Source organism: Chenopodium album, chromosome 24, assembly GCF_948465745.1.
Source record: "Chenopodium album chromosome 24, dcCheAlbu1.1, whole genome shotgun sequence".
NCBI lineage: Eukaryota > Viridiplantae > Streptophyta > Magnoliopsida > Caryophyllales > Amaranthaceae > Chenopodium > Chenopodium album.
In genome coordinates this window covers 13,331,528-13,355,710 of record NC_137857.1, presented here as the reverse complement: position 1 = coordinate 13,355,710, position 24,183 = coordinate 13,331,528, and the positions used below count along the sequence as shown (strand labels likewise).

The 24,183-nt window shown below is 35.1% G+C and overlaps 3 protein-coding genes across 3 annotated transcripts; 1 reads left to right on the top strand and 2 right to left on the bottom strand.

Annotated features, from left to right (window-relative positions):
- Positions 1–1,716: 1,716 nt before the first annotated feature.
- On the bottom strand, positions 1,717–2,244 carry LOC145610570 (uncharacterized). The gene has a single exon (XM_081665883.1). The coding sequence runs from the start codon at positions 2,242–2,244 to the stop codon at positions 1,717–1,719; it is 528 nt and encodes a 175-aa protein (XP_081522009.1).
- Positions 2,245–4,683: 2,439 nt separating this feature from the next.
- LOC145611605 (rhodanese-like domain-containing protein 8, chloroplastic) lies at positions 4,684–14,987 on the bottom strand. Its single transcript, XM_081666946.1, has 8 exons — positions 14,627–14,987; positions 12,261–12,314; positions 11,472–11,618; positions 11,213–11,372; positions 10,695–10,786; positions 7,400–7,503; positions 6,997–7,269; positions 4,684–4,997 (listed from the first exon to the last, which is right to left on the bottom strand). The coding sequence occupies exons 1-8, from the start codon at positions 14,948–14,950 to the stop codon at positions 4,847–4,849; spliced, it is 1,305 nt and encodes a 434-aa protein (XP_081523072.1). The 5' UTR covers positions 14,951–14,987; the 3' UTR covers positions 4,684–4,846.
- A 1,981-nt stretch (positions 14,988–16,968) lies between these two features.
- On the top strand, positions 16,969–20,651 carry LOC145611408 (protein BUD31 homolog 2). Its single transcript, XM_081666738.1, has 4 exons — positions 16,969–17,122; positions 17,302–17,402; positions 17,495–17,682; positions 20,280–20,651. Exons 2-4 carry the CDS (start codon positions 17,309–17,311, stop codon positions 20,433–20,435), a joined length of 438 nt encoding a protein of 145 aa, XP_081522864.1. The 5' UTR covers positions 16,969–17,122; positions 17,302–17,308; the 3' UTR covers positions 20,436–20,651.
- The last annotated feature ends 3,532 nt before the right edge of the window (positions 20,652–24,183 follow it).

The window sequence follows — 24,183 nt, the reverse complement described above, 5'->3', positions numbered from 1 at the left end:
AACCGGACTAAGAGCAGCCTCAAAAATGGAAGTATTCGGACAGTAGTTAACCTTTAAAACTCGGCTCACAAGAGAACCCTCATTGGTAGCAAGGCGCCATATTTGTTTTCCAAGGAGGGCTTGGTTAAAAATTCACAAGTCCCTAAAACCCATACCTCCAAGGAATTTCAGTTAACATAAAGCATCCCAACTCTTCCAATGGATCTTACTACCCTTCTCATTCGACCCCCACCAAAACTGAGCCATCATACTATGAATCTCTTGAATCAAGCCAATTGGAAATCTATACACCCCCATGAGGTAAGTAGGGATTTCTTGGACGACTGATAGAAGCACTTCCTTCCCGTCCCTAGACAATAGCTTCTCCTTCTAACCTTGAACCTTTTTCCATATTTGATCCTTCACAAATGCAAAAACCACTTTCTTCGATCTCCCTATCTCAGTTGGCAAACCAAGGTATTTCACATGACTCTCAACCATCTCCATACCAAGAACATAGCTAAAAGTGATCCTGGAAGGCCACGAACCCCCTTACTAAAAGATACCTCCGACTTCTCCAAATTATTTTTTGCCCGAAAGTTGCTTTGTATTTCTTGAGAACATCAACAATGACTGAACATTCCTGTCGAGTAGCTCTAGTAAAAAGGAGACTATCATCTGCAAAGAACAAATGAGTAATCTCGGGGCCAATTCTGCTAGCCCTTACTCCATGGATCAATTTCCTCTCCGAAGCCAACTGTAACATTCTAGAAAGAACATCATAAACTAGAATGAAAAGATAAGGGGAAATAGGATCACCTTGATGAAGATCTCTAGAGGGAATAAGATCATTCGAGGGAATCCCATTGATGATGAAAGAGTAGCTGACTGTAGATACAAAAGTCATTATAGTATCCACCCAAGCTCCGGCAAAACCCAATATAGTCAACAACCTCCTTAAAAATTCCCACTCAACCCGATCATAAGCCTTGCTCATATCCAGTTTCATAGCAATCGAGCCCCTACGACTCTTCGATCTCTTCTTCATAGTATGAAAGAGCTCCAGAGCAATGAGAGCACTATCAATAATTAAACGTTTTAAGACAAAAGCACTCTGATTTTCAGTAACCATACTTTGAAGGAGGGGCTTAAGCCTATTAGCCACAGATTTTGAAGCTAATTTATACAAAACATTACATGGCCATAACTGAGATATACAAGTAGAGTCCTTAACTTTCGGGATGAGAGCCACATTGGTACGATTGACATAAGACATTGACACTCTACCAGAAATAATATAATTGACAAATAAAGTCACATCATCACCAACAATCTGCCAATAATTCTGATAAAAAATAGCCTGTGAATCATCAGGCCCCGGGGCCTAAGAAGGACTCATTTGTGAGAGGGCAGCAAAAATTTCATCTTTAGGATAGGGGCAGCATAGAGAGTTATTCGCACATTCGGACACCAATTGCGGCACACTCGAAAGCACCTCATTGACCAAGCCATCATCAATCTCACCTCCTGTGAACAACGAACCATAACAGTCAAGAATGATCTTCTCAACTTCAAGTTTTTTGGATCGCCATTCTCCATTAGTATCCATGAGACCTTTAATGTAAGTTTTGCTCTTTCTTTGGAACGCTTTATGGTGAAAGTACTTCGTATTACGATTCCCATCTTTAATCTCTTGAGATTCTTGATCTAAGGAACCAATAAGCTTCATTTTTTCATTTAAGCATCGAGAATTGCCTCCAACCTATTATACTCGTCAAAATTTGGTTGAGCATTCGAATGTAATTGAGCCTCCTTAAGCACCTCTTCTGTCTCTGCTATTTTGTCACCTAAGTCCTCGAACGTATCCTTGCTCCACTTTGTCAAGTCTTGAGCTACTGTTAGCAGTTTATTCGACATATCAAGGTGTTGAGCTCCACACCAAGAGTCACGAATAACATCCTCAATACCATCCGCAAGCAACCAACAGGTTTCAAACCGAAACCTTTTCTTCTTTTTTTTCTTCTTTTTGCGCACCTTAAGATCAATGTCGAGGAGGAGTGCTACATGATCAGATTTGAATTTTGTTAAATGAGTGACATGCGCCTGATTGAACCAAGCACACCACCTTGTACAACCCACAAATCTATCCAACCTTTCCCTCTCCACCTTCCCTGATGGAATACCCCTTTCCCACGTGATCCAAGACCCCTCATAACCAAGATCCCTCAAACTACAATCATCAAGTACCTCCCTAAATGCGTCCATAGCACGTTGATCACGCAAAACACCCCCTGACTTCTCATGATTTCCAAGTATCTCGTTAAAATCGCCTCCAAAGATAGTGGGATAAGGGAATCAAGATACAGCTCACGCACCAAAGACCAAGTGTTACATTTCATAGCCTTGCCTGCCCACCCATACACACCCATAAACCTCCAAATTCTCCCCCCAACCTCTTTAACATCCCCACAAATATGATGATCCGAGAAAGACACTAAAGAGAAATCCACCCCTTCCTCCAATACACACACAAACCACCTGACTTGCCTCTACTATTAACCCCAAGCGACTTAGAGAAATTAAATTTTGTTTTAAAAATCTCTAACTTATATTTGCTAATCATGGTCTCAGACAAAAAAATAATATCCGGGCAAATACTACGACTCCAATAACGGAGAGCACAAATTGCACGAGAGTTGCCCGCTCTCCTGCAATTCCAACACAATATTTTCATGGCTTTTCAGGGGGTTGGCTCGATCCAACACCAAAAGGGAGGGGAATTTTGTAGCCCATCATTTAGCTAGATTGATTCCCTTCGATGTCGAACAAGTTTTGGTCAACCATTGTCCCTCGAATTCACCCTATATGTATTCTCGGACTCCTCTTTACTTAATGAATGATTGATGTTGTTTTGGTCGTTTTAAGAAATAATAGCTGGAGGTGAAGTGATGAGTTGATCGATAGTTCATAAGGGATTAAGGGGTAAGGGTTAATTATTAAACTCATTACTAGATCGTTTTCTTCAATTTTTATAGCATTTGTTTTGACCAATTAACTATAGCGTAGGAGTAGATGTAATTAGGGTTACACGAGAATGTATATATGAGTCTATAAATTAATTTGCCCTATTTGAACTCCACATTTATAGATCTTAGGTGAGAAGTTTAGCATCCACATATATACAATTAAGAGTGAAATAAATGCATTTTTGATTAGATTAGAGCTGACAAATGTGTCGTGTCTTATTGTGCTCGTGTTTGAAGTTAAAAAGGTTGAAAAACCTCAACACTAACCCCATCGTATAACTAAGCGTGTTAAAGACTCTTGACACAACCCCGCTTTTTTCGTATCGAATTAGAGTCGTGTTATCATGTTGTATGAAATAAAGGATAGCCTCGTTCAAAATATTTACTAGTAATTCCACAATCTATTGTTTATTTATTTATTTATTTTTTTTATATCTTAAGCAGGTCAAGTTGTTTTACTTTCGTGTTAGAATTCTCAACACTAACCACACTTGTCCACAATCTTTTTATTTATTTATTATTATTATTTTTTTAATCTTAAGCAGGTCAAGTTGTTTTATTTTCTTGTTGGAATTCTCAACACTAACCACACTTATAAATACGTGTTGTAAACCGTTGACACTGAACCGGTTTTTTCATGTCTAGTTTATGTTGTGTCCCCATATACCTTGTTATGAATTTTCCTATTTCCAAATACTCCATAGTCCGTACACATATTCCATTGACCAATCTTGACTCCAGCACCTCTAGACTCTAGTGCCTTACTTATTCTGTTTGCTCTCTACTTGTTGATCCCTAACTTGTTCTATTACATTATTAGTTTAGTTCTAGATAATCTTACTTTACCAATAATCCAAATTAGCTTAACCTCAAACATTGTGTTTGAAACCGTTAGTTGTTGTTCTTGTGAATTCAACCCTTAGGCCATTAGAATCATATTTTCGAAGTCAGATTTATTTGATCTTAGGGGTTTTAGATAACAACCTGGATTTCCCTATTTCATCTTCCCACAGTCAAATAGTTAGTCCTTAAAAATCAAAGCACACATTTTAGGGCCATTATATGCTCATTCAACTCATGTTTCACTCATAATCCCAAGTTGAATATTATGTTTCAGTCTAAGGAAGGGTTAACCAAATAATCTTCAAATAATATGTAAAGCATACATATCCAACGCTATGTTTGGATAACAATAGTGGAGGGAAAGGGAGGGGAAGGAAAAAGAAGGTAGGGAAAGGGAGGGGAGGGAGAAGGAGACCTTTCATTTTCCTTCCAAATCTCTCCAACAATGGAATGATTTGATTGTTGGAGAGATTTGATTTATGAAAAGTGGAAGGAAAATGGATCCTTTCAATTCCCTCCCCTTCTTTCCTAGCATTAGATATCCAAACAAGGGAGGATGCATCCCTCCATTCCTTTTCTCTTCCTTTCCCTCCATTTCTCTCTATCCAAACATAGCGTTAATCTGTGACGAATATCATGCTTATGTGACATTATTTTACAAAGGCAATAAAGAAGCGGCAATCATAAACTATAACTCACTAAGTGCAACATTGTTTTACCAGCTTGCCATGGATAATGAAGGAAAAAGAACCAATTACTTACAACCAAAGAAGATTCAAAGCTACTATGAAAAAAGAAAGAAGTGAAAATTTGAAACTTACTTGAAAGCTCAACCTGATCAAAATCCTGGACTTCAAATTTCATTCTCATCACATATATTTACAAACGGCACAAATGCATCGAATTTTCTAAAAGTTCAGTCTGCTACACATCAATATAGAAGATAATAACACAAGATCAAATGCAAATAGAGGGAAGTTAGTGCTGTCTGATTCAAACTAAGAAATCTCTTCTCTAACCTTACTATCTCGATAAAGATGCCATTTTTGGTACCTTCCGCTTCCAAACAAAACAGGTCTTAGCCGTGGAGCAGTTTTACAATTTGAACAGCAGCACCCTCTCAATCCTTCCACACAGTTTCTGCAGCAACTGCAGCAAAAACAAACAGCTATTGACCCCCAAAAGTAGATAGGTTTTCAAACAAGTCTAATACATGGAGGTTTTACAAACATTCTAATTAAATACTAATTCCATAACTATTCTCCACTATACAAGAATTTCAGCGTAATCAAAGCAGTGCAGTTATCCTATAAAGCCCTTACTTAGAGGTATCAGAAAGACAGAAACACACACACACACACAAAAACAAAAACACTCAGAGAGTTCAATGTTTTACTTGGAGTACAGAGTACAAATGTGGCATTGTATTTAGAGATGGATTGAGTAGTGATATTAAAGATGAGTGTCATGGATTTAAGCACACTGCGCATATGAAGGAGTTTCAAGGGGGTAGCATTACCACAGCTGGGTAGGCATATGGCCAATCCAACAATATTATACTACTTGACAATTTTTTTAAATAAAGTATATTAGTAATAAAAAATAAAGACAAATGATCGAAGTTAATGTACGAAAAGTCGAAAAGTGAAAAGGTCAAAAAGTGTTGCAACTAAAATTCACGGAGAAGATTTTATTAATGAATTGTTTTTAGGAAATTTTGACTTTTACCACCAAAAATAATCAAAAAATTGTTTTTTACCACCAAAACTTCTAAACCTTTTATTTTACCACCAAAAAAATTTCTAAAAATTGTTTTTTACCACCAAACGTCAAGAAAACCGTTAAATCTAACGGCTTAAAAAAATTTCCTTCGAATTTCGTGCGCAAAATATGTTTTTCATAGGTTTAGGGGGGCACTTTGGCCCTATGGGTCCAATTTGAGGTCAAAATTGACAAAAAATGATCGGAAATGCCTCGTTTTGCGTGTTCACGCAAATCGAGGTTTTTTAAAACACGCAAAACGAGGCATTTTCGATCATTTTTTGTCAATTCTGACCTCAAATTGGGTCCATAGGGCCAAAGTGCCCCCCAAAACCCCTAAAGAGCATGTGTTTGACACGAAAATCGATGAATTTAAAAAATTCCGTTAGGTTTTTGACGACAGGTGGTAAAAAACAACTTTTAATTTTTTATTTGGTGGTAAAATAAAAGTTTTAAAAGTTTTGGTGGTAAAAAACATTTTTTTGATTTTTTTTGGTGGTAAAAGTCAAAAAATCCTTGTTTTTATATAGCCAATATAGGTGTCAAAACTAAGCAAATGACCTTTCTTTCATTGTGAGTACTTGAAATATAAGTAAACAATAGAAAGCCCACTGACAAATCATGTATACACATGATGTGGCAACATACCATAACATACAAGGGGGTGATGCTACTAGAAGGAGTTTTTTCAAGGTAAAGCCTTCGAATATAATACTGCTTCTGTTTTCTGGAGTTCATCACTTTGTTGTTCTCAATTGTTCTACTGAGTTCTAATTACTATTCGTTTATATCCTTTATGGCAACATTTATTTTCATCGTCTTCTACTTCAGTTATTTGAACTCTATTTCATCTGATAAATCTCTAAGTCAGTTTTGTTCACCTTATTTCTACTCAATACAAGAAAATTAAGTTCAGATAATAATTAATAAGTTCAAATATGTTTAGTAATATTAAGGAAAAACAACCTGAGATAAGATCTTATAAAGGTTAATAAGAGCTACACAAGTTTGATTTACAATCAAATTAAGTGCTTATAAGTTCTGATAATTATCATGTGAGTAGCACATACTCAAATGCTTCTCTTCACCTAATTATCCTTGATTTTGGGTCTAGCAAGTACACATAAGATAGGATAAAGGGTAATAACTTCTGATAAATTCAGATAAGATACTGTAAAGGCTAATAATATCAGATAAAAGTATGGCATGCAACAACAATTGTAAATGTTAAAGGACCCACCCGCATGTGTAGTCCCCCTTTTGAGTTTATTTTTTAATTGCTACTTAAACTCACATATATGGAGGTTATAATATTCACTATGTTTAATAAATAAAGACATGCATTTGTAAGATCCAAATTTGGACTTGAATTTGTGGTATGACTTACAGGAAAAGGAGGTTGCAGTCCAGATTTGCACAATTCCGATGTCTTAATTCATTAACTTGTGAACCACATATGTAACATCGAGCAAATTTGCTATTAGTCGGAGCTTCCTGACTTCCACTTGAGGATGTGGCTCCAGGCTTGAAAGTGGCCGGTGGGAGTGAAAGGCGAGAATCAAATACAAACAAATTACCTACCCATTTTTCTGGACCTTCTTTCTTGAGATAATTTGAAACACCACCCTTCAAAGTGTAAAGGTTCTTGAAACCCTTTTGTCTGTGAAGTTTAATATTAGGTGATTCATCATATAAAGTCCTTAAGATGAAAGTAAACAATACTTCTAAATATTCCAACTTCCACTGAACTTTAACTACAGTATGTAAATTAAAAAAGAGAAGGGAACAACCTGAGGATGGTAGAATATACATCACAGCGGATTCCTCCAGTACAATACATTAAAATATCTGTTTTATCTTTATCAACATTCACTAAAGGATCTGAATCAGTCACCTGAATTGGAAAACACATAAGAGAACATTATCACATGTTTAACAATTTCATGACCTAACAAAAATGGTACTCAAATTTTGAAGATACCAGTGTAGTGCTCATGGAAAAATATCTCAAAAAGGAGAGTAAACAATATCATCTTCATCAAAAGAGGATTTTAACATGCTTTATTAGTACAACAAGGTTGTAATAGACTCAACTAGTGCACCCAAACCACCACTAAAGGTGTACAGAGAAGGGGAAAAGGAAAAGCAGGGTGTGTCCAAAATGAGGGAAACACGTATCAGCCATCAAGTGACAGTAGGGCAGGTGAAGAATCAAATTAATGTTCCACTACGGCATTGAGCAACGGTGCAAAGGGCAAGCTGATTCTCTGAATTTCTGATGTAGTAGAAGACAAAGTTAATTAAGCCTAGGGCATGGTAGTGCTTGAGTAAAAATAGCCATTAGAATAGTAGTAGCAACTATGTGAGAATTTGAATGTAATGAAAGTGAGACTTGTAGCCTCAAGCCGCTAGAGAGACCGATAGCCTCAAATTATCATCTTGTATTTCATTTTTCTTATTTATTAATCAAAAAGCTCAAGCCTTTATCTTCTAAATCTCTTGTTTATTCGATCTTATAACTCGACCAAACCAATCCATAACAAAGGTTCGTAATCTGACATCCCTAGACTCTGCTCATAACAGGATCCATACTAGGTGGTGATGGTGGTGTTTGTTAGTGTTCTCAGTCATTTAGTGATTCATTAAAGATCCATCGACAATCCTCCCCTGGTCTGACATCAATGTGGCATCAAATGCATACCTTTAACAGGGACTTCACAAGCCGAAGTTCATGTAGTATACTGACTATAGTTAAATCTCTGAATGATTATTGTCATGACATGGTAAAATGATTCTAAATTCATGGTAAAGCAAGCCTTCTGAGCACAAAGGAAAAATAACTTTAAACAAACCAGAGATTTTTTACCTAGTGCTTCAAATCTAAGCCACAGTCTGATCAATATACAAGTGTACCAATACAAAAACACTGGAAACGTAAGTGACCTCCACACATTCAAATAACTAAGCAACCTTGATTAAGATTTTAAGAGGGTTATGCAAAGCATTTACAGAAGCTTCGACTTGTAAGAAGACAGGCTATGACAGGATGTTGCACACAAGATTACTATATGTTCTTGCCTCTACAAAATCATTGACATATAATAAGCACCTGACTCTGATACATCAAGTATTTTTGTATATACCAACTATTTTCCAAGAAGGCAAGAATCATAACAGAATGTCTACATCCATTAAGATGTCAGATAGCATGATTTTAGAAACATATTGTGGTTAAAAATTGAAACAATACATGCAACTTGGTAGGAAATAACAAAGTTTGGGTACACCCTATTGTTGAAGATGATTCAAGATTTTCATAGGAGTTGGGTACATTTTTTTTTTTTTTGTCAAAAGAAATTATACTAAAGGTTTAGCAAAGGTAATACACAAGGAGAGTAAGGTGTCCTCGCAAAAGAAAGCAAAAAACAGGTTAGCCCAAATCTCAAGTCTGTACTCTTACAGAATACTTTCGGAAATCTCAAGCCACCTTAGCCAACAAAGAAGCTAAAATTACTTTATCCCATGGCATGGGTACATTGACAAGTATCTCGTCAGTGAAGCTATGAGATTATTGGTTTTCTTGACAAAAAGATTAAATCTTTAATGGTTAGGAAAATTGAGTAGTTTAAGGCAATTTTAGGGCTCCTCAAGTAGACTTATTAGGTCATTAGGGGTATTAGTCCAATTTAATGGACCAAGGAACAGAAGGGATCCTTGCAAAGAGATTTAAAACTCTCTCTAGTATGAAAGCTTAACACACAAATTATATAATTAATCACATTCAACCTTTCAATCTTAGTTACAAAACATAGCAAGTTTTTAATTCAACTACAACAAGAGAATCCAACTGAAAATAATGGAATAAACAATATCAGGCCATAAGCAAATAAACTTATAATGTAAGCATAACCATATATATACATCCTTTAAAGTATGTCTAAATCAAGAGGATCTAAAGAAAGCAATAAAGATGAGTAGCAAGGTCACCATGAGTCCTTAACCCAAATCACACATGAATACATGATACATAAGTAGACTAACCAAGAGAGTCGAATTCAAAGACCCAACGCATCTAGATAGATCTGGATAGACACATAAACTGGCACACTATCAGCCACTGTGCTAAGAAACACTCTTTCAGAATGAGTAGTCTAATCTATGCCTTGGTCCCCATCATACACGATGCCTAGTACTCAAACATTGGCTCAAGGCATTTGCTCTACAATACTTTACCCTGGAAAACAAGGTCACCTTTCGTCTTTGAACACCTAACCATCATTTGACTAACCTGACCTCAGTCAGCCAAGACCATCAATCTAGAAGGAGCCGAAAATTTTGAACCTTTCTCCAAGGTAGTAGACAGAAGTTTTCTTAGACGCAAGTTGATATATATGTTAGTTTTATTCCATGATCTTTGCCAGTTTGCCCTTTTTACATCAATAGGGAGTTTAATCCTTTTGTTTCTCCAAAACCCAACTCTGAGAAAATCTTTTCATTCATCTCAGATTCTCAGGTATCATTCAACAACAGCAAATTCCACTTTCAGGTTTCAGGTTGATTTCTCATTTCTCTCAACCATTTACATTAGTGAATAGAGTTTGTACTTGTATGTTAAAATGCATTTACTATATCAGCACTATTGAGTTTAAATTTGAATCTAGAATGCATTTTAATATGCTGCAGTCCTGTTCATGGATAGTCACTATCCGCTAAAATCAGTTTCGATCAATGCCTTGTGGGTGCAAGGCCTGCAACTTCCCAAACCTTGGTTATCCCTCCTACTAAAAGTATTTGATATCGGCTGAAAAAGTATTGACGTGATAGAGAGAGAAGATCTTTTTTTTGGCTCATAAGAGTAAAGTCGAGATAATTTGGGACATCCATACAAGGGAAGTGTCAAAAACATTGTGGGGCGGACAAAGTATATTGGTTTTCTTCGTACAACATGTCACAACATTTTCTATTAGCAATTAAATAATACAGGATACTGTGTTGTTAATAAGAAGTGCTTTTATCTAACAAATCAAGAAGATCTCCTTGTACACCAAGAGCTAAATGTATGCTGAAAATTCTGTCAAGCAATACCTGTAGGTTTGATAGCCCAAAAGAAGTAGTTCTAAAGCAGTCAACTTCAGGACGTTGTGCGCCCTGGAAGTGACCAATATCCCATTCATAACCTGACACAAAATAATAAGGCAAACTTAATCTCTGAAATAAGGACATGCAAAGTTTACAAGCATCCAGTATTGATTGTCAGAGCCACACATCAGGAAAAAGGACTTGATCAACCCCATTCACTCCCCCACCACCCCTACCCCCACCAAAAAATAAGAAAAGACAAAGAAAAAGAGGGGCAAAAGTATTGATGTTTAGAGTAATGAAGAAGTAAAATTTGCAAATTCTTCACTGCCTATAGTCCAGAACAATGGAGAATTTTTTATCAAAAATATACTTATAGTGAGCAGCAGGATTCTTATTTCAAAACTAGTAAAGACATTGCAAAATATTTCTCCAATCCTTCTGCTAATTATCATCATTAGGACTTCCAGATTTTATAGTTAAAGGTTAAAATCACAGTCAACAATGAAGAAGCAAAAAGGTACCATTTCTCACATCCAACAAAATGCAACTCTTGTGATCGTCATTTGCTTTGTCATGATTGCTGTCTAGTGACTTTAACCTAGCCCTCCATTCAGATGGTGATAGAGGTTCTGCACGCATTGAGGGATCAAGGAGTGGAAGATCTTGAGCTCCTAAATCAAACTACACGTCAAATAATGTCAATCAAGAATTGACAAAAAAGCAATAGGTGGAAGAGATAATGAGTGACAGTAGTCATAAAAGGTTGCATATTGAACTTGCCTGAACTAGTGAAGGCTTGTAACGCATTTTCAATCGTGGAAATGCATGTCCACTAGAAGGAGAAATTTGGACCAAAATATCAGTGAATCTTTGGTCATCTCTCAGCCATTTCACATACGACATAGCATCTTTTGATGGTCCACTAAACTGTGATAGCAAAGAATATACAAGATGTCAATCCAAATAAGAAATCAGTCATTAATTCAGGCTAGACCCAAAAGTACGAATTTATAAGGATGACCTAGGAACCCTACAAGACCATGAAGCATGTTAAACCCTAGGACACCAGTTTACACCTGAGAACTCATAGCACCGTTATGAGTGAAATGTGAATTCAATGAGCACAACAGTCAGCTACACTGTGAAGCATCAAACAACAATGGTAATATCAATAGCACAAACTTTCAGTTTTAACAAAATTCTGCAAACAAGATATTGCCATTCCAATTATTAACCTAATTAGTTTATAGTCATGCTATGGAAGTGGACGGTAGTGAGGAACAGATTATATATAAAACGAATATAGATTTGTAAGAACAAAACGAACTCGGGTATATCAAGACCTGTAATATTATTAGCTTCAATCATCAATAGAATTTCAGGGTGGTAGAATTGAGGAGCTCGGATTGATACAAACATAATGCACATCAGGAAAAGTCTTTTAAAGATGTAGCAGCAGAGGACAATATGCTCTATATACACATAATGAGATGTACTGGTCAAGTAATGTGGCTTGAAGATCAATAAGAAAAAGAAAAAAAAATAAACCCAACAAAAGGATAATTATACCTGTGCATTAACACCTTGTTCATTGATATATATCCGTCCATGTATATCAAGCTCCTGGTCACATTATCAGTGAAGAGAAGTAGTTTACAAATCTTGAAAGAGCTACGTATAGATATCTTTGCATAACATAAAGCCAATATTACTGAACAAAAAAGAAAAAGAGTCAATAAATCTAAGTTATTGATTAAAAGTATATGGCTAGACTGCATTGTCTGAAATTGCAAGAGTATAAAAATCCGGATCCTTGCCTAACAAATTATTGTACTTAGTGATGATAAGAAGAGCTATGGTCAGAATTTCTAAGAAATTTTCATAAATTCAACTTCAACATAGAGCTCTAGAACATTCGGTGCTCCTAACTACAGAAGTACAGAATTTGAAAGCAAAAGTTTCACCCTATAAGTGGGAAACCAGAGTAAAGTAAGGAAAGTGCTTTGATTCCAGTCAGCGAACATGAAACATTCTAATCATGAATGCTATAGCATTGTGTTGCAGACTTGCAGCATGTGAACTAGACGGTTGTACAGATAACAAGCTGCAAAAGCTTAAGTACTTTTTTCTATATCTATATAGCTAACTAACTTTGCCATATGTATTGTTTTGTCCTTTACTTTAATAGCCTACTCAAAAAAATCAGTGATAAATTTTAATTTTTATTCATTTCCTTCTTTTTCCTATGCCTTTTTCCCTTCTGTTTTTCCCTTTTTCGTACATCCCACACATTTATTTTGCAACATGAACGTAATGGAAAGAAAATTTTCGAGTAAAATTCTAAAAACTTAGTGGTACCCATTGTTAGAGTACGTGGGAAGTGGAGTATATATAAGAAAAACAAATCTGGGACTTCATGGTCTCACAGCCTGTTACCATTGTTCTAATTTTAGTGTGTAAAATAATAATAATATAATGAATAATTTTTGTAGAAACTAAAGTAATTAAGAAATCACACAACTTTGACGATTTTATAATCTTGGTTAATAATGAGCTGAGATTCTTAATAAGCAACTCTTGCACGAGCTCAGCTTAAGCTCAATAAGATTTGTTTATATAATAAATGAACCAAGCTTAAAGGCCTTAAACAATTATTAAGATTGTTTAATGAATGAGCTAGACTGCTAGAGCATGAATAATAGATATAGTGATATAACCGTTCATACACATTAATCGTGAACAACTTGTTTATTTATATCTACGAACAAGCTTGTTTATTAAGGTTCATGAACAACATCGGTTTTTAAAAAAAAAAAACTCAAAGCTCATTTAATGAACTTATTGACTAATTCACAAAATTTATGATATGATTATTCAGCTTCATTTTGATAATCTCAAATGTTTAAAGTGAAAATTACTTTAAATAAAAGAAAATAAAAAACCTCATGCATAGAAAATGTGTTTCTTTAATAAGCCAATTTATGATCTTGACTAAAATAGTATTTGAGCCATCTATGAACCATTCACAAACACTATTAGTTCCTAAACAAACCAAACTAGAACGTATTGAGTTCAGTTGAAAGCTTGAGCTCAAGGTTAGACTTGCCTAAGTTAAGTGTACGTGAACATAAAAGCTCAGCAACTTGGGCTCAGCTCGATTACACCCTAGTCAAAACCATCCCCACCTGTCAATTATTACCCCAATCAAAAAAACAATTTTCACAAAACCTATTGGTACAACGATGCCCAATATACACCAGGAATGAGAGATTGTTATATATACCTGAGTGCACGGTGCAACCATGAGTTTTTGTTCTCATTTTAATGATTGTTATTCATTAGTTGGATGCACGGTGCACCCGGATGTACATAATAGTTTTCACCAGGGGATACCCAACGCGAAATACAACCACATTCAGTTGCATAGTAAACTTAGTTTTTGCTCATTTGCCAACTATAAGAACTCCCATGAGCCACAATACACAACAAGCTAATTTTACATTGTTCCTACACGATTTCTCCAATTATAAATCTATCATCCATATAAAAAATCCAATGAATGGAAATAAAATCCCAATATAATTACTCCAATCTGAGATAATAATTGACGTTCAAATTTGTCCAGGAATTCATATTCTTCTCATCTTCTGTTTCTTTATTCTATAAAAGAAGGAATGGTACGACTGTATGAGTCATATCCACTGCCCCTCGGGTTTTTAAACCCCGTACCTTGCGGGTTTGAGGTATGGGTATCGAAATTAAATGTTCTAAACATATATTTGTATATGAAATTTAGCCATTCCAAACTCATACAAAGTACTTTATACCGTAATTGTGTGAACCAAACGCCCTATTACATATTCCTCCAATTCACTCAATCGAACCAAACAACATAATTGCAAAGAAAAGGACAAAAGAAAAGATTAGAAATGAACCTCTAAAACGGATAAATGCTTGGAAACTTCAAATTCAGGGTCTTCAATATAAACAAAGTGATAAAAGTTGACAACTATAAACCCACTTTCATCATCTTCAACAATGGGAATCCCAGAAGTAGTGGGAATCAAAGAGAAAGTGCACCAGATTTTGGGAGTTTTGAATTTCAAAAATTGGATTTGGACGTGTGGTAGAATGGGAAGAGAAGACGTGGGTATTGAAGAATGATGGTATGGGAGTGTTCGGCCATGGAATTGAGGAAGAGAGGAGAGAGAAAATGAAATGGGTTTTAATGGCGGACGAGTAATGTTGAGGGAAGCCATAGCCAGAACAGACACAGTACCTCATCCTGTCTAATGGTTGCAGTTACAAGTTAATAAAGCTTCCTTACGGAGAGAGTACAAATGTACAATTAGCACAAATACTTGATTAAGGCGGATTTTTTTTTTTTTTTTCCCTCCGTGTTTTTTTAAGTGTTATAGTTTAACCGGCATATAGTTTTAGGCAATATAATTGACTTAAATAAAATAAGAGGTAAGTGGGATAGTTGGAGTATTTAAAAATTGTCAAAGAAAGATAGTGGGGTTAATAATTTATTGAAAAGTAATGAATGTGAGAGGAAAGATAAAAAAAAAAAAAAAAAAAAAATAGTAGTGAGTTTGAGTTGGGACCATGAGAGGAGAGAGATATAATATTTTAATGTAGCTTTTTGCCAAAAAAAGAAGTGTAACATTTAAAAAAACACAGCCGGAAATAGGAAGTGTAACGTTTACAAAACACGGAGGGAGTAAGTTTTTGTAAGACTGTAATTATTTTGGATCAGATTGAATTTAGGCTTAATTAACCGAAAACTGAATGGACATCCCTATTTTGTATGCAATGCATGCATTTGTATCTCACAACCATTTTTTCATACAATTACAAATTTACAATTCAATCTTCTTTATAACTTTTCAAACGTGCTTTTGAAGTTAAGAGTACTCTCAATTATTTGTAATTTACTTTGATGAGGTTTTGTATAGAAATTCTCGATTACATAAGCATATTCTTGTACACGAGTTATATCACTATTATATTATTTGATTTTTTTTTTCTAATAGCGAATTTCTATTTAATGATTACTAAGTAGTTTTTTTGTGGAATTTTTTTTATCTATTTTTGTAATTAGTTTTGAACCCTCATGCAGACATGTACACAATAAGCTCTAAAACTATTTATTAGTTATGTAAATAACGTAATTACACAAAATTAGAACAAAAACTCTTCTTTAGATTTTTCTCCTTTTGATCATTCAGCCCCTTAATTTAAATTACAAGCACTTACATAAAATTGTTGGGTCATAGGTTATAAGCTGATTATTTAAATGATTTAGGTTTAAATAGGTCACAATTCAAAAATGGTTCTGGTTAAACAAGTCATGAGTTATAAGCAATTAGTTTAAATAGGCCATGCATGTGAGTAAAAAACAGTTCGAGTTTAAAATTATTAGGGTCCCTTAGGGTAAGGCATACTGATTCTGGGTTGTTTCTGTCATTTCAGCAACATTCATAGACTTATAATTGTATATTAGAAAATACCTTTTTTTTTTTAGCTTTATTAGAAAATACCTTGCATAACACAAAACATCATCACCAACTTCACTCGTTCTATCAATAGCCCCATCGCATGTTTAAATGTATATTGATAAGTCTTATATGCGTTGTCCTCACTCGTTGTAATAGCTTAAAGGTAATGTCATTAATAACCTTAATTGGTATTGTGTAAGGACTTCTTATGCCAATAGTAACTTATGTTACAAATTCTTGATCTGTTACAAACTTATGTTACTTTACTATCCTTTCATTTGTTGTAAATTAATGTAATTTCACTTGTTATTTTTTTTCAAAAAAAAAATCTAAAAAATTTACAAAGAATTGATTCAAGCTTTGGTACTCCCTCCGTGTTTTTTTAAGTATTACACTTTCTTTTTTGGCAAAAAGCTACATTAAAATATTATATCTTTCTCCTCTCATGGTCCCCACCCTAACCCAATATTACTTTTTTATTATATCTTTCCTTTCACATTCATTACTTTTCAATAAACTATTAACCCCACTATCTTTCTTTACAATTTTTTAATAATCCAACTATCCCACTTACCTCTTATTTTATTTAAGTCAATTAAATTGCGTAAAACTATGTGCCGATCAAACTGTAACACTTAAAAAAACATGGAGGGAGTATATAAAAATTTTAAAAATATTTAAAATAGGTTTACTTAAAATTAATATCGTTAATCACCTGTCTCATAATTAGACGATCGTATAAAGACCCGCCCCATTTATTTTCGAGACGGATGTAAGCATCTAACCCATATTATATCTATGGCGGGTGATGGCTTTTAAAGGCCTCCATTCCTATTTCCTACCTCTGAGTTATTTCATTGAAGCGCACTCAACGTTCTCCATTGAAGCTTGAATATAATTCTTGTATCCCCCATTGAAGCAGCTTCTAAGGTAAGTTGTTTGTTGTTTGTTGTTGTCATCATCATATCAACTTCACAATCTAGGGTTTATATTAATTTAATTATCAGTGCTTTAAGTTTTGGGTTCGTAGTTTCTTAGATTATGAAACGTCATAACCAAAATTATGAGCGTAATTTGAATCAAACATCCCTAAAATTATGTATTTGCAGTTGAAAGATGCCGAAAGTGAAGACAAATCGTGTGAAATACCCAGAAGGTTGGGAATTAATTGAACCAACACTTCAGGAGCTAGAATCTAAGATGAGAGAAGGTAGGTTTGCCTAATTTGATTTCAATTTGTTCTTGGGTTTATTTTCGCAATCTCGAAACGTCATGTTTGATTGATTATGGTTGAATTGGCAGCTCAAATGGATTCTCATGATGGAAAGAGAAAGTGTGAAACATTATGGCCAATTTTCAAAATTGCTCACCAGAAGAGTCGTTACATTTATGATCTTTATTATAGAAGAAGTGAGATTTCCAAAGAGCTTTATGAGTTTTGTTTGGACCAAGGCTATGCTGACAGAAACCTTATTGCTAAGTGGAAGAAGGTATCACTTTCATCTCAACCCGTTTCGTTTGCTTTATTTACTGCTAAATTTCTTAGATAACATAGAAACAAGCTTGTCAAAAAGAAAACATAGAAACAAGGACTAAAACCCGAAAAGCTATATTGGACACTTGGAGTTTCGCTTCTTCCTTGGATGGGTTGAGGAATCTGTTGAGGAAGGGGCAATGCTCTTCCGTTTCACTATTGCACATTAATTCATAGTTAGTAGAAGTGGAATGGTCGCCTTGAAAATGTGCTGACTTCCTATTCCTGATTTTTCTTGATTCATGACGGGGCTTGACAATGGAGGATTCCCTTCAACTCCTTTCCTCTGGGTTCATTAAAAACGAGGTTGGCTTCTTTGTTGTGGGTGTTGTCCCTTGAATCGCAGTTACGTTGTGAATCTTTCCTTCTTCTTGTGTCTTTGTTTCTTCAAGCACCTTTGCTGCCTCTTCAACATGCTCTTCTTCATTGCTTTTGAACTCACCTTTGTTGCTTGGACTTTCCTTCAATGAGGGAATCACCCTGACTTTGAGAAATACTCCGGACTTTGAGTTGAAATAAGTAAGAGTTTGTCCTTGCTCCATTAGCAGATAATTTTTTCCAGATATCGTAAGAGAGGAACCCTGCCTCTTTCGGTTTTCAAACTGATAGCTGGGCTCCGCATTATGAACATTTTTGTTTTCTTCCTTTGTAAAAGGAAGGTTAAAATCACTCTCCATATTGATTGGGAATCCATTTCCCAGACTGCTCGATGAATGACATGGATTTGTCGAAGGGATATCCTGAACACCCACTGAAGAAGGGTTGAAGTCCATTTTAGGCTTGGAGGAATACAAATCAGCAGTGTGTTGCCTTACAGTTGCCTTCTCACACATTTTAGACAACCTCTCCTGGGAAGGGAGACTAGTTCCGAGACCCGCTGGGACACCTTTTTGATCAATTACCTTTTGGTGACCGAAAATGAGAGTCCTCACGATATCTAATTTCTTAGACACTTGATTTGAGGGTTCTATATTAGAAGCTGTCAATAAGTGTAGGTGAGCAAGGTCATTTCTCCCTAGTTCCATAGCCGCACAAGCTCTCCTAAACAAGGCTTTAGTGCAATTGGGATTATAGTTGAGGACTACGGAGCATAATCAGCCAACTTGGAAAAAATCTCCCGTTTTCAACAGACAAGCAGCTAAATTTAAACTAATGGTAGATGATAATTCAACAAAAGACTGTCCATCTTCTACTGAATTAATAGAAATAAACATCAGGAACTTTGCTGCGCAATCATACTTCACCAACGCTCCCTCGTAATTTCCTTTTTTGAACTGCAGATTCCCTTCCTCCTTAAAGTTCTTGGCATAACTGATTATACCTTCTGAATTTTCCAAACTTAGGATGAAATCAATCATCAAACCATCCTTTTCCTTCGGTTCTTCCTCTCATAGAAGGGATATAAGATCCCCTTTTAGCTCCTCACTAGACTCCAAGGAATACATTACCAAGGCAAGCACAGACTAGCCTAACTTAGCAAGAGACTACAAAGTCTACAAACTACACAAATACCACTAAACCAATACTAAGAACAAGGGAAATAGGAGGGAAACAATAGAAAGAAACAAAAGGGACAAAGATTAGAAAGCTAGGAAGGACCTGTAATTAAAGGAAATAACATGGACGGGCTGGGTCGATCTGCATTGTATGAGAAGCCAAACTCGACAGTAGCTTTTGTGGGTTGCAGGCCGGAGACTAAGGTGAAATTGGTGGCTCGCCGGCATACGGAAGGCCAACCTAAACCTTCTTTTTTGCCGGCGAGCCCGTTAGGGTAAATGGATGGGCGGGTTTTGCAAACGTTTGCTAGTTGTTAGCCTATTTTATTGCCTAATTTGTAGGCATGACATTGTGATATTGCTTCATGAATACCTGCTCCATGAGTGCAATTCCACCATTCCAATTTACTAGTAAGTTTCTTGGACGTTGTTAAACCAATGTTATTAAGGTCTACATGTATGTATCCTAGCTCAAAACTTGTAGAATTTGATGAAATCAACACTTCATTGTTACCAAAGTGTTACTCCGTTGTCCACTTGTCCTGTTTATATTATTCAGATTGTTGTTAATTGTTATTAAATACTCGTATACCTGTATGACATACTTTTGACATTTGTATAGGTGGACTATGTTCATACCCTCCCAAGTACTCGATTTAAAGTAGGGTGTATCAGCAAAATCTCTTGGAAGACATTATAATTTTTAGAAGTGTGACAGTTTCTTCTGGACATCTTAATATAGTACATGTATTTGTTGCTTATATTTTCAGACAGATGAAGTATAATTTCTGAGTTTAGCATTTTCTTTGTCAGAGTGAACAACAAGCCATTATTGAGCTTAAGCTAACATAATATTAGGAACTGTGTGAACTGTGAACATAGCCTTTGCTTGATCATTACTGTGATCCACCTTTCAAAAAAAAAAAAAAAAAAAAAAAAAAAAAAAAATCATTTCTAGTTTTGATGTAAGTAATGCTGATAGTGTGATGTTCATATTAGGGGAAGACACTGTTTCAATATTGCTGATAGATGTTTTTGTTTTGCCTCTGATTTGCAGCCAGGATATGAGCGTCTGTGTTGCCTGCGTTGCATACAACCACGAGACCATAACTTTGGCACAACTTGTGTTTGCCGAGTGCCCAAGCATCTGAGGGAGGAGAAAGTCGTAGAATGCGTTCACTGTGGATGTAGGGGTTGTGCTAGTGGGGATTAAGCTGCAATCCTAGGCTGTGGGATGTTTAGCATTATGTTATAACTGTTTGCACAACCTATGACTAATTTTGCTATCTTGATATAGCATCATGATTTGATTTTTTAGGTTATGTCAAGTACATCTTAGACAAATTTATCTGTGAAAGTGATTTGTAACGTATGTCATGACCTACCAAAACTCATCAAAACAAATGGGAATATGAGATAGTGATTTGCACACTGGATTTGATAATGCAGATGTCCATAATTACCCTTTTGTGCAATAATAATGAATAGTTGCATAATGTTTTGACAGCAGCAAACATTTGAAGAGACAGGAGAAAAAAAAGAGGATGTTAAGGTGAGACCGTGAGATAATGTTCCATTTAAATCTCTTTTATCAAATCTATTGGTTTCGTTTCAATTCTATCATTTGAGCCTGGATCAAACTAATAATGAATCTAACCAAATGCCCTAAAAAAAAATCTAACCAAATAAAATGAATACAACTTGGGGCTATAATTGAGTGAGTTGAGACTAAGGGCATGTTCTCATTTACCGAATTAAATTGAACTCAATGAGCTGATTAGAGCTGAACTGAATAGAGCTGAAACGAATTGTTTATGAGAGAAGGAAATTAGGAACTGAACTCAATTAAGCTGAAGAGAACAGGCCCTAAGCTCTTGGGTTGCTTGCTTATTACACTTGCATTCAAACTCGAGTCGAATCTCGAGCTTCTTTTTAGCTTAGATGCAAGTTCAATTTTCCATATAACTAATTTTGGGTTAAAGATTTTCAACTGATTTATTTAAGCTAGTTTGCTCTAGTTTTTTTTTACTAGTTTCTCATCGACAGTTGTTTGCATTTTTACTACTTGTTAGTGCATGTTATAGTATACGGAGTAAAAAATACAATAGTTAAGAAAAAACACATATACACACATTTTCACATGTTCACAAGGTTGACAAGTAAAAATATGTTGAGCTAAGCTTGTCAATGATTTGAAGTGAGCTCAAATAGTTTAAGAACTTATTCAGCTAGTTAAAACCTCAAAAATACAACCACCTCCCCAATCCTTCTCAACAACTAGATTTCAAAATTATGACAAAATTGTTTCTATTGCATCAATATCAAATCTAATGAAGGAAAAATAACATGTGCAAGTGGTACCCCCAGATAATTAACTTGAGATCCAAAACTACAAAAACTCAATTTTGTCAGAGAAGATCTGATCATCAATTCATCACATAAGCAAAAGACTCCTATTTGTTCTCCCATTTTAAAGCTTTCATCCTATCTTATTTTTTCTTTTTGGGAAATTCTACGTGGCGGCCTCCAACTTTTACAAATTCTATATGGTGTCAAAAAAAAAAAAAACATATAATCTCTAGTGAACCCAAAGTTTCATTAAACTCTATTTAGTGGCCAAATCTCACTTAGAATCGGTTAACCACTCGGTTAGGGTTAGATTATTAACTCTAATCAAGTGAATTAGTAACCTACCCCCATTTAAATCATATCCACCTTTTTATTTCAACTGATTATATTAAAACCATTGCAGGCTCCTTTTCTTCGATAAATTAGGGTTCTTTAAAAAAAAAATCTGACTTCCTAAATTTGCAATTGGTTTAATTGGTTTTCGAGCAATTGGTTCAAGGTCCAAATCCACCATTACAAAAACGAAGAGCTTCAATTTCTGATCGCCTTCAATCGCCGACTAGTCCCCTGTTCTTATGCTCAAACGACGACAAACTTGAACGCCTAAGGTGATCTATTTATGCTATATATCTGAAATTCTAGTGTTTTTGGGTAATTTCTGGTTTCTGCTTGATTTGGTGTAGTTTAATTCTATTGATTCTATTAAACTGCAATTTGTGAAATTCAATTGCCCTTTTTTGTAATGATTTCTGGGATTTTTATTTTTTTTGCTTGGATTGGTGTAGCTTAATGTACTGGTGAAATTCTCTTTCATATCATGTTACTTTGCTTGATTTTTGAGTAGATTAATTACATGAATTTTATTAAAGATGCTGGATTTTTGTAACTAATTTATTGTTTAGGGGAATTATGTTGGAAGTTAAGGAATTATGCTCATGTCAAGAACTAAAAATTAGATTAAGATAGTTGCCCCCCCCCCTGATGATCGAACCTATAATACGATCATTAGAGGTTATATACTCAATAATGACTTGTCAAATGCATTATACTATTGTGATCTTATGGTTGGGAAAAGATTTGAAGCTGATGCAGACACTTTGTCATTGTTTGTTGGCCTCTTGTCTTCTGATAAATTAAGTGACTCAAACAAGAATTTGCTATAGAAGTTTATCAGCTAAATTTCAGTTAAAATGTATGCAAAGATTTTGGACCTTGAATATGTTTTCTGCAGAGAAAATTGAGATGGAGTAGGATGCTCCTAGACAATCTATGAATAGCAGACCGCTTTTAGCTCCAATTGGCATGTTTCTTGTATGCTTTGGTGCAGAGATCACCAAAGAACAATGATATCTTGTTTGTATTCAGATACTTCACTACTTGGTTTTGTAAATATTTTTGTACTTTAATGTATATATTATGCTCCTTTACTTTGTTTTTAACAATGTAATGCCCTGTGAGGTTCATTTGCAAAAAAAAAAAAAAAAAAAAAAAAAAAAAAAAAAAAAAAAAAAAGAACTAAAAATTAGATTAATTTTCAAGGCTATTAGCTCAACGGGTAGAGCAATGTACAGTAGTGTACATGGTGTGGGTTCAAGCCCCGCATAGGCTACATAACACTCCTAGAGTATAGCCCATTCTCACAGCCAATTCCACCCCAAATCTAGCAGCAGGGGAGGCATTTAGGGTGGCTAAGGAGGGAGTGGTGGCCGGTAGGTGGTGATGAGGGTGGCTAGATCTCACTAACGGAAATATTGACGGAAAACGTTAACGGGTAGCAAAAGTAAAAAAAAGGGCATATGTTAGGTAGTAAAATAAAATAAAAGTTTTTATAGGTAGCAAAAATGAAATTGATGTGTTTGATAGGTAGCAAAAGTCAAAATTTCCTTATTATAACAGTAATGGAAACTAGGATATTTAGGCATCATATATGCATTTTATCTAAACAATTCCTCATACTCAATAATCAAATCAATCCACATTACTTTATCAACATCATCAACATTAATATCAACCACATTCTCTGCCGTTTGAAATTTTAACACAATTGAGTCCATTCTGCAACATTAAACCAAACACACAAAAATTCCAAATAAATTAAGGGAATGCTCAATAAAATTCTCAAAACTAAGCTAGCTGCAAATCGTACAAAAAAAAAACCAAAAAAATGCTGCAAATCGCACAAAAAAAAAAAAAAAAAAAACGGAGTAACCAGATAATTAAGCATGCATATATGAGCAAAATTCAAAATTTATTGAAAATATCTTCAACTGATTACCTGGAAGATGTTTACCACATTAATGTTCAGTCGCAAACCGTTATTTTGCAATGAATCCAACAGCAAACCCTAGCCGTCGATTTGAATACTCAATCGCAAAATTGCCAAAAAATACAACACAAAACGGAGATAACTTTGTGCAAAATCTGTAAATAATCAATTTACGTTCTTAAAATTTGCTCAATTTCAACGAGTTTGAAGTGTTGTTATAGATTGCACTTTGAATTTTAGGGAAGAATATGAACATGTATATGAAATAATAGGGCAGTGGAAGAAGATGAACAGAGAGATCACAGTGCGTGAAATATAGTCAACATTAATGAAATAAGTGGAAAGG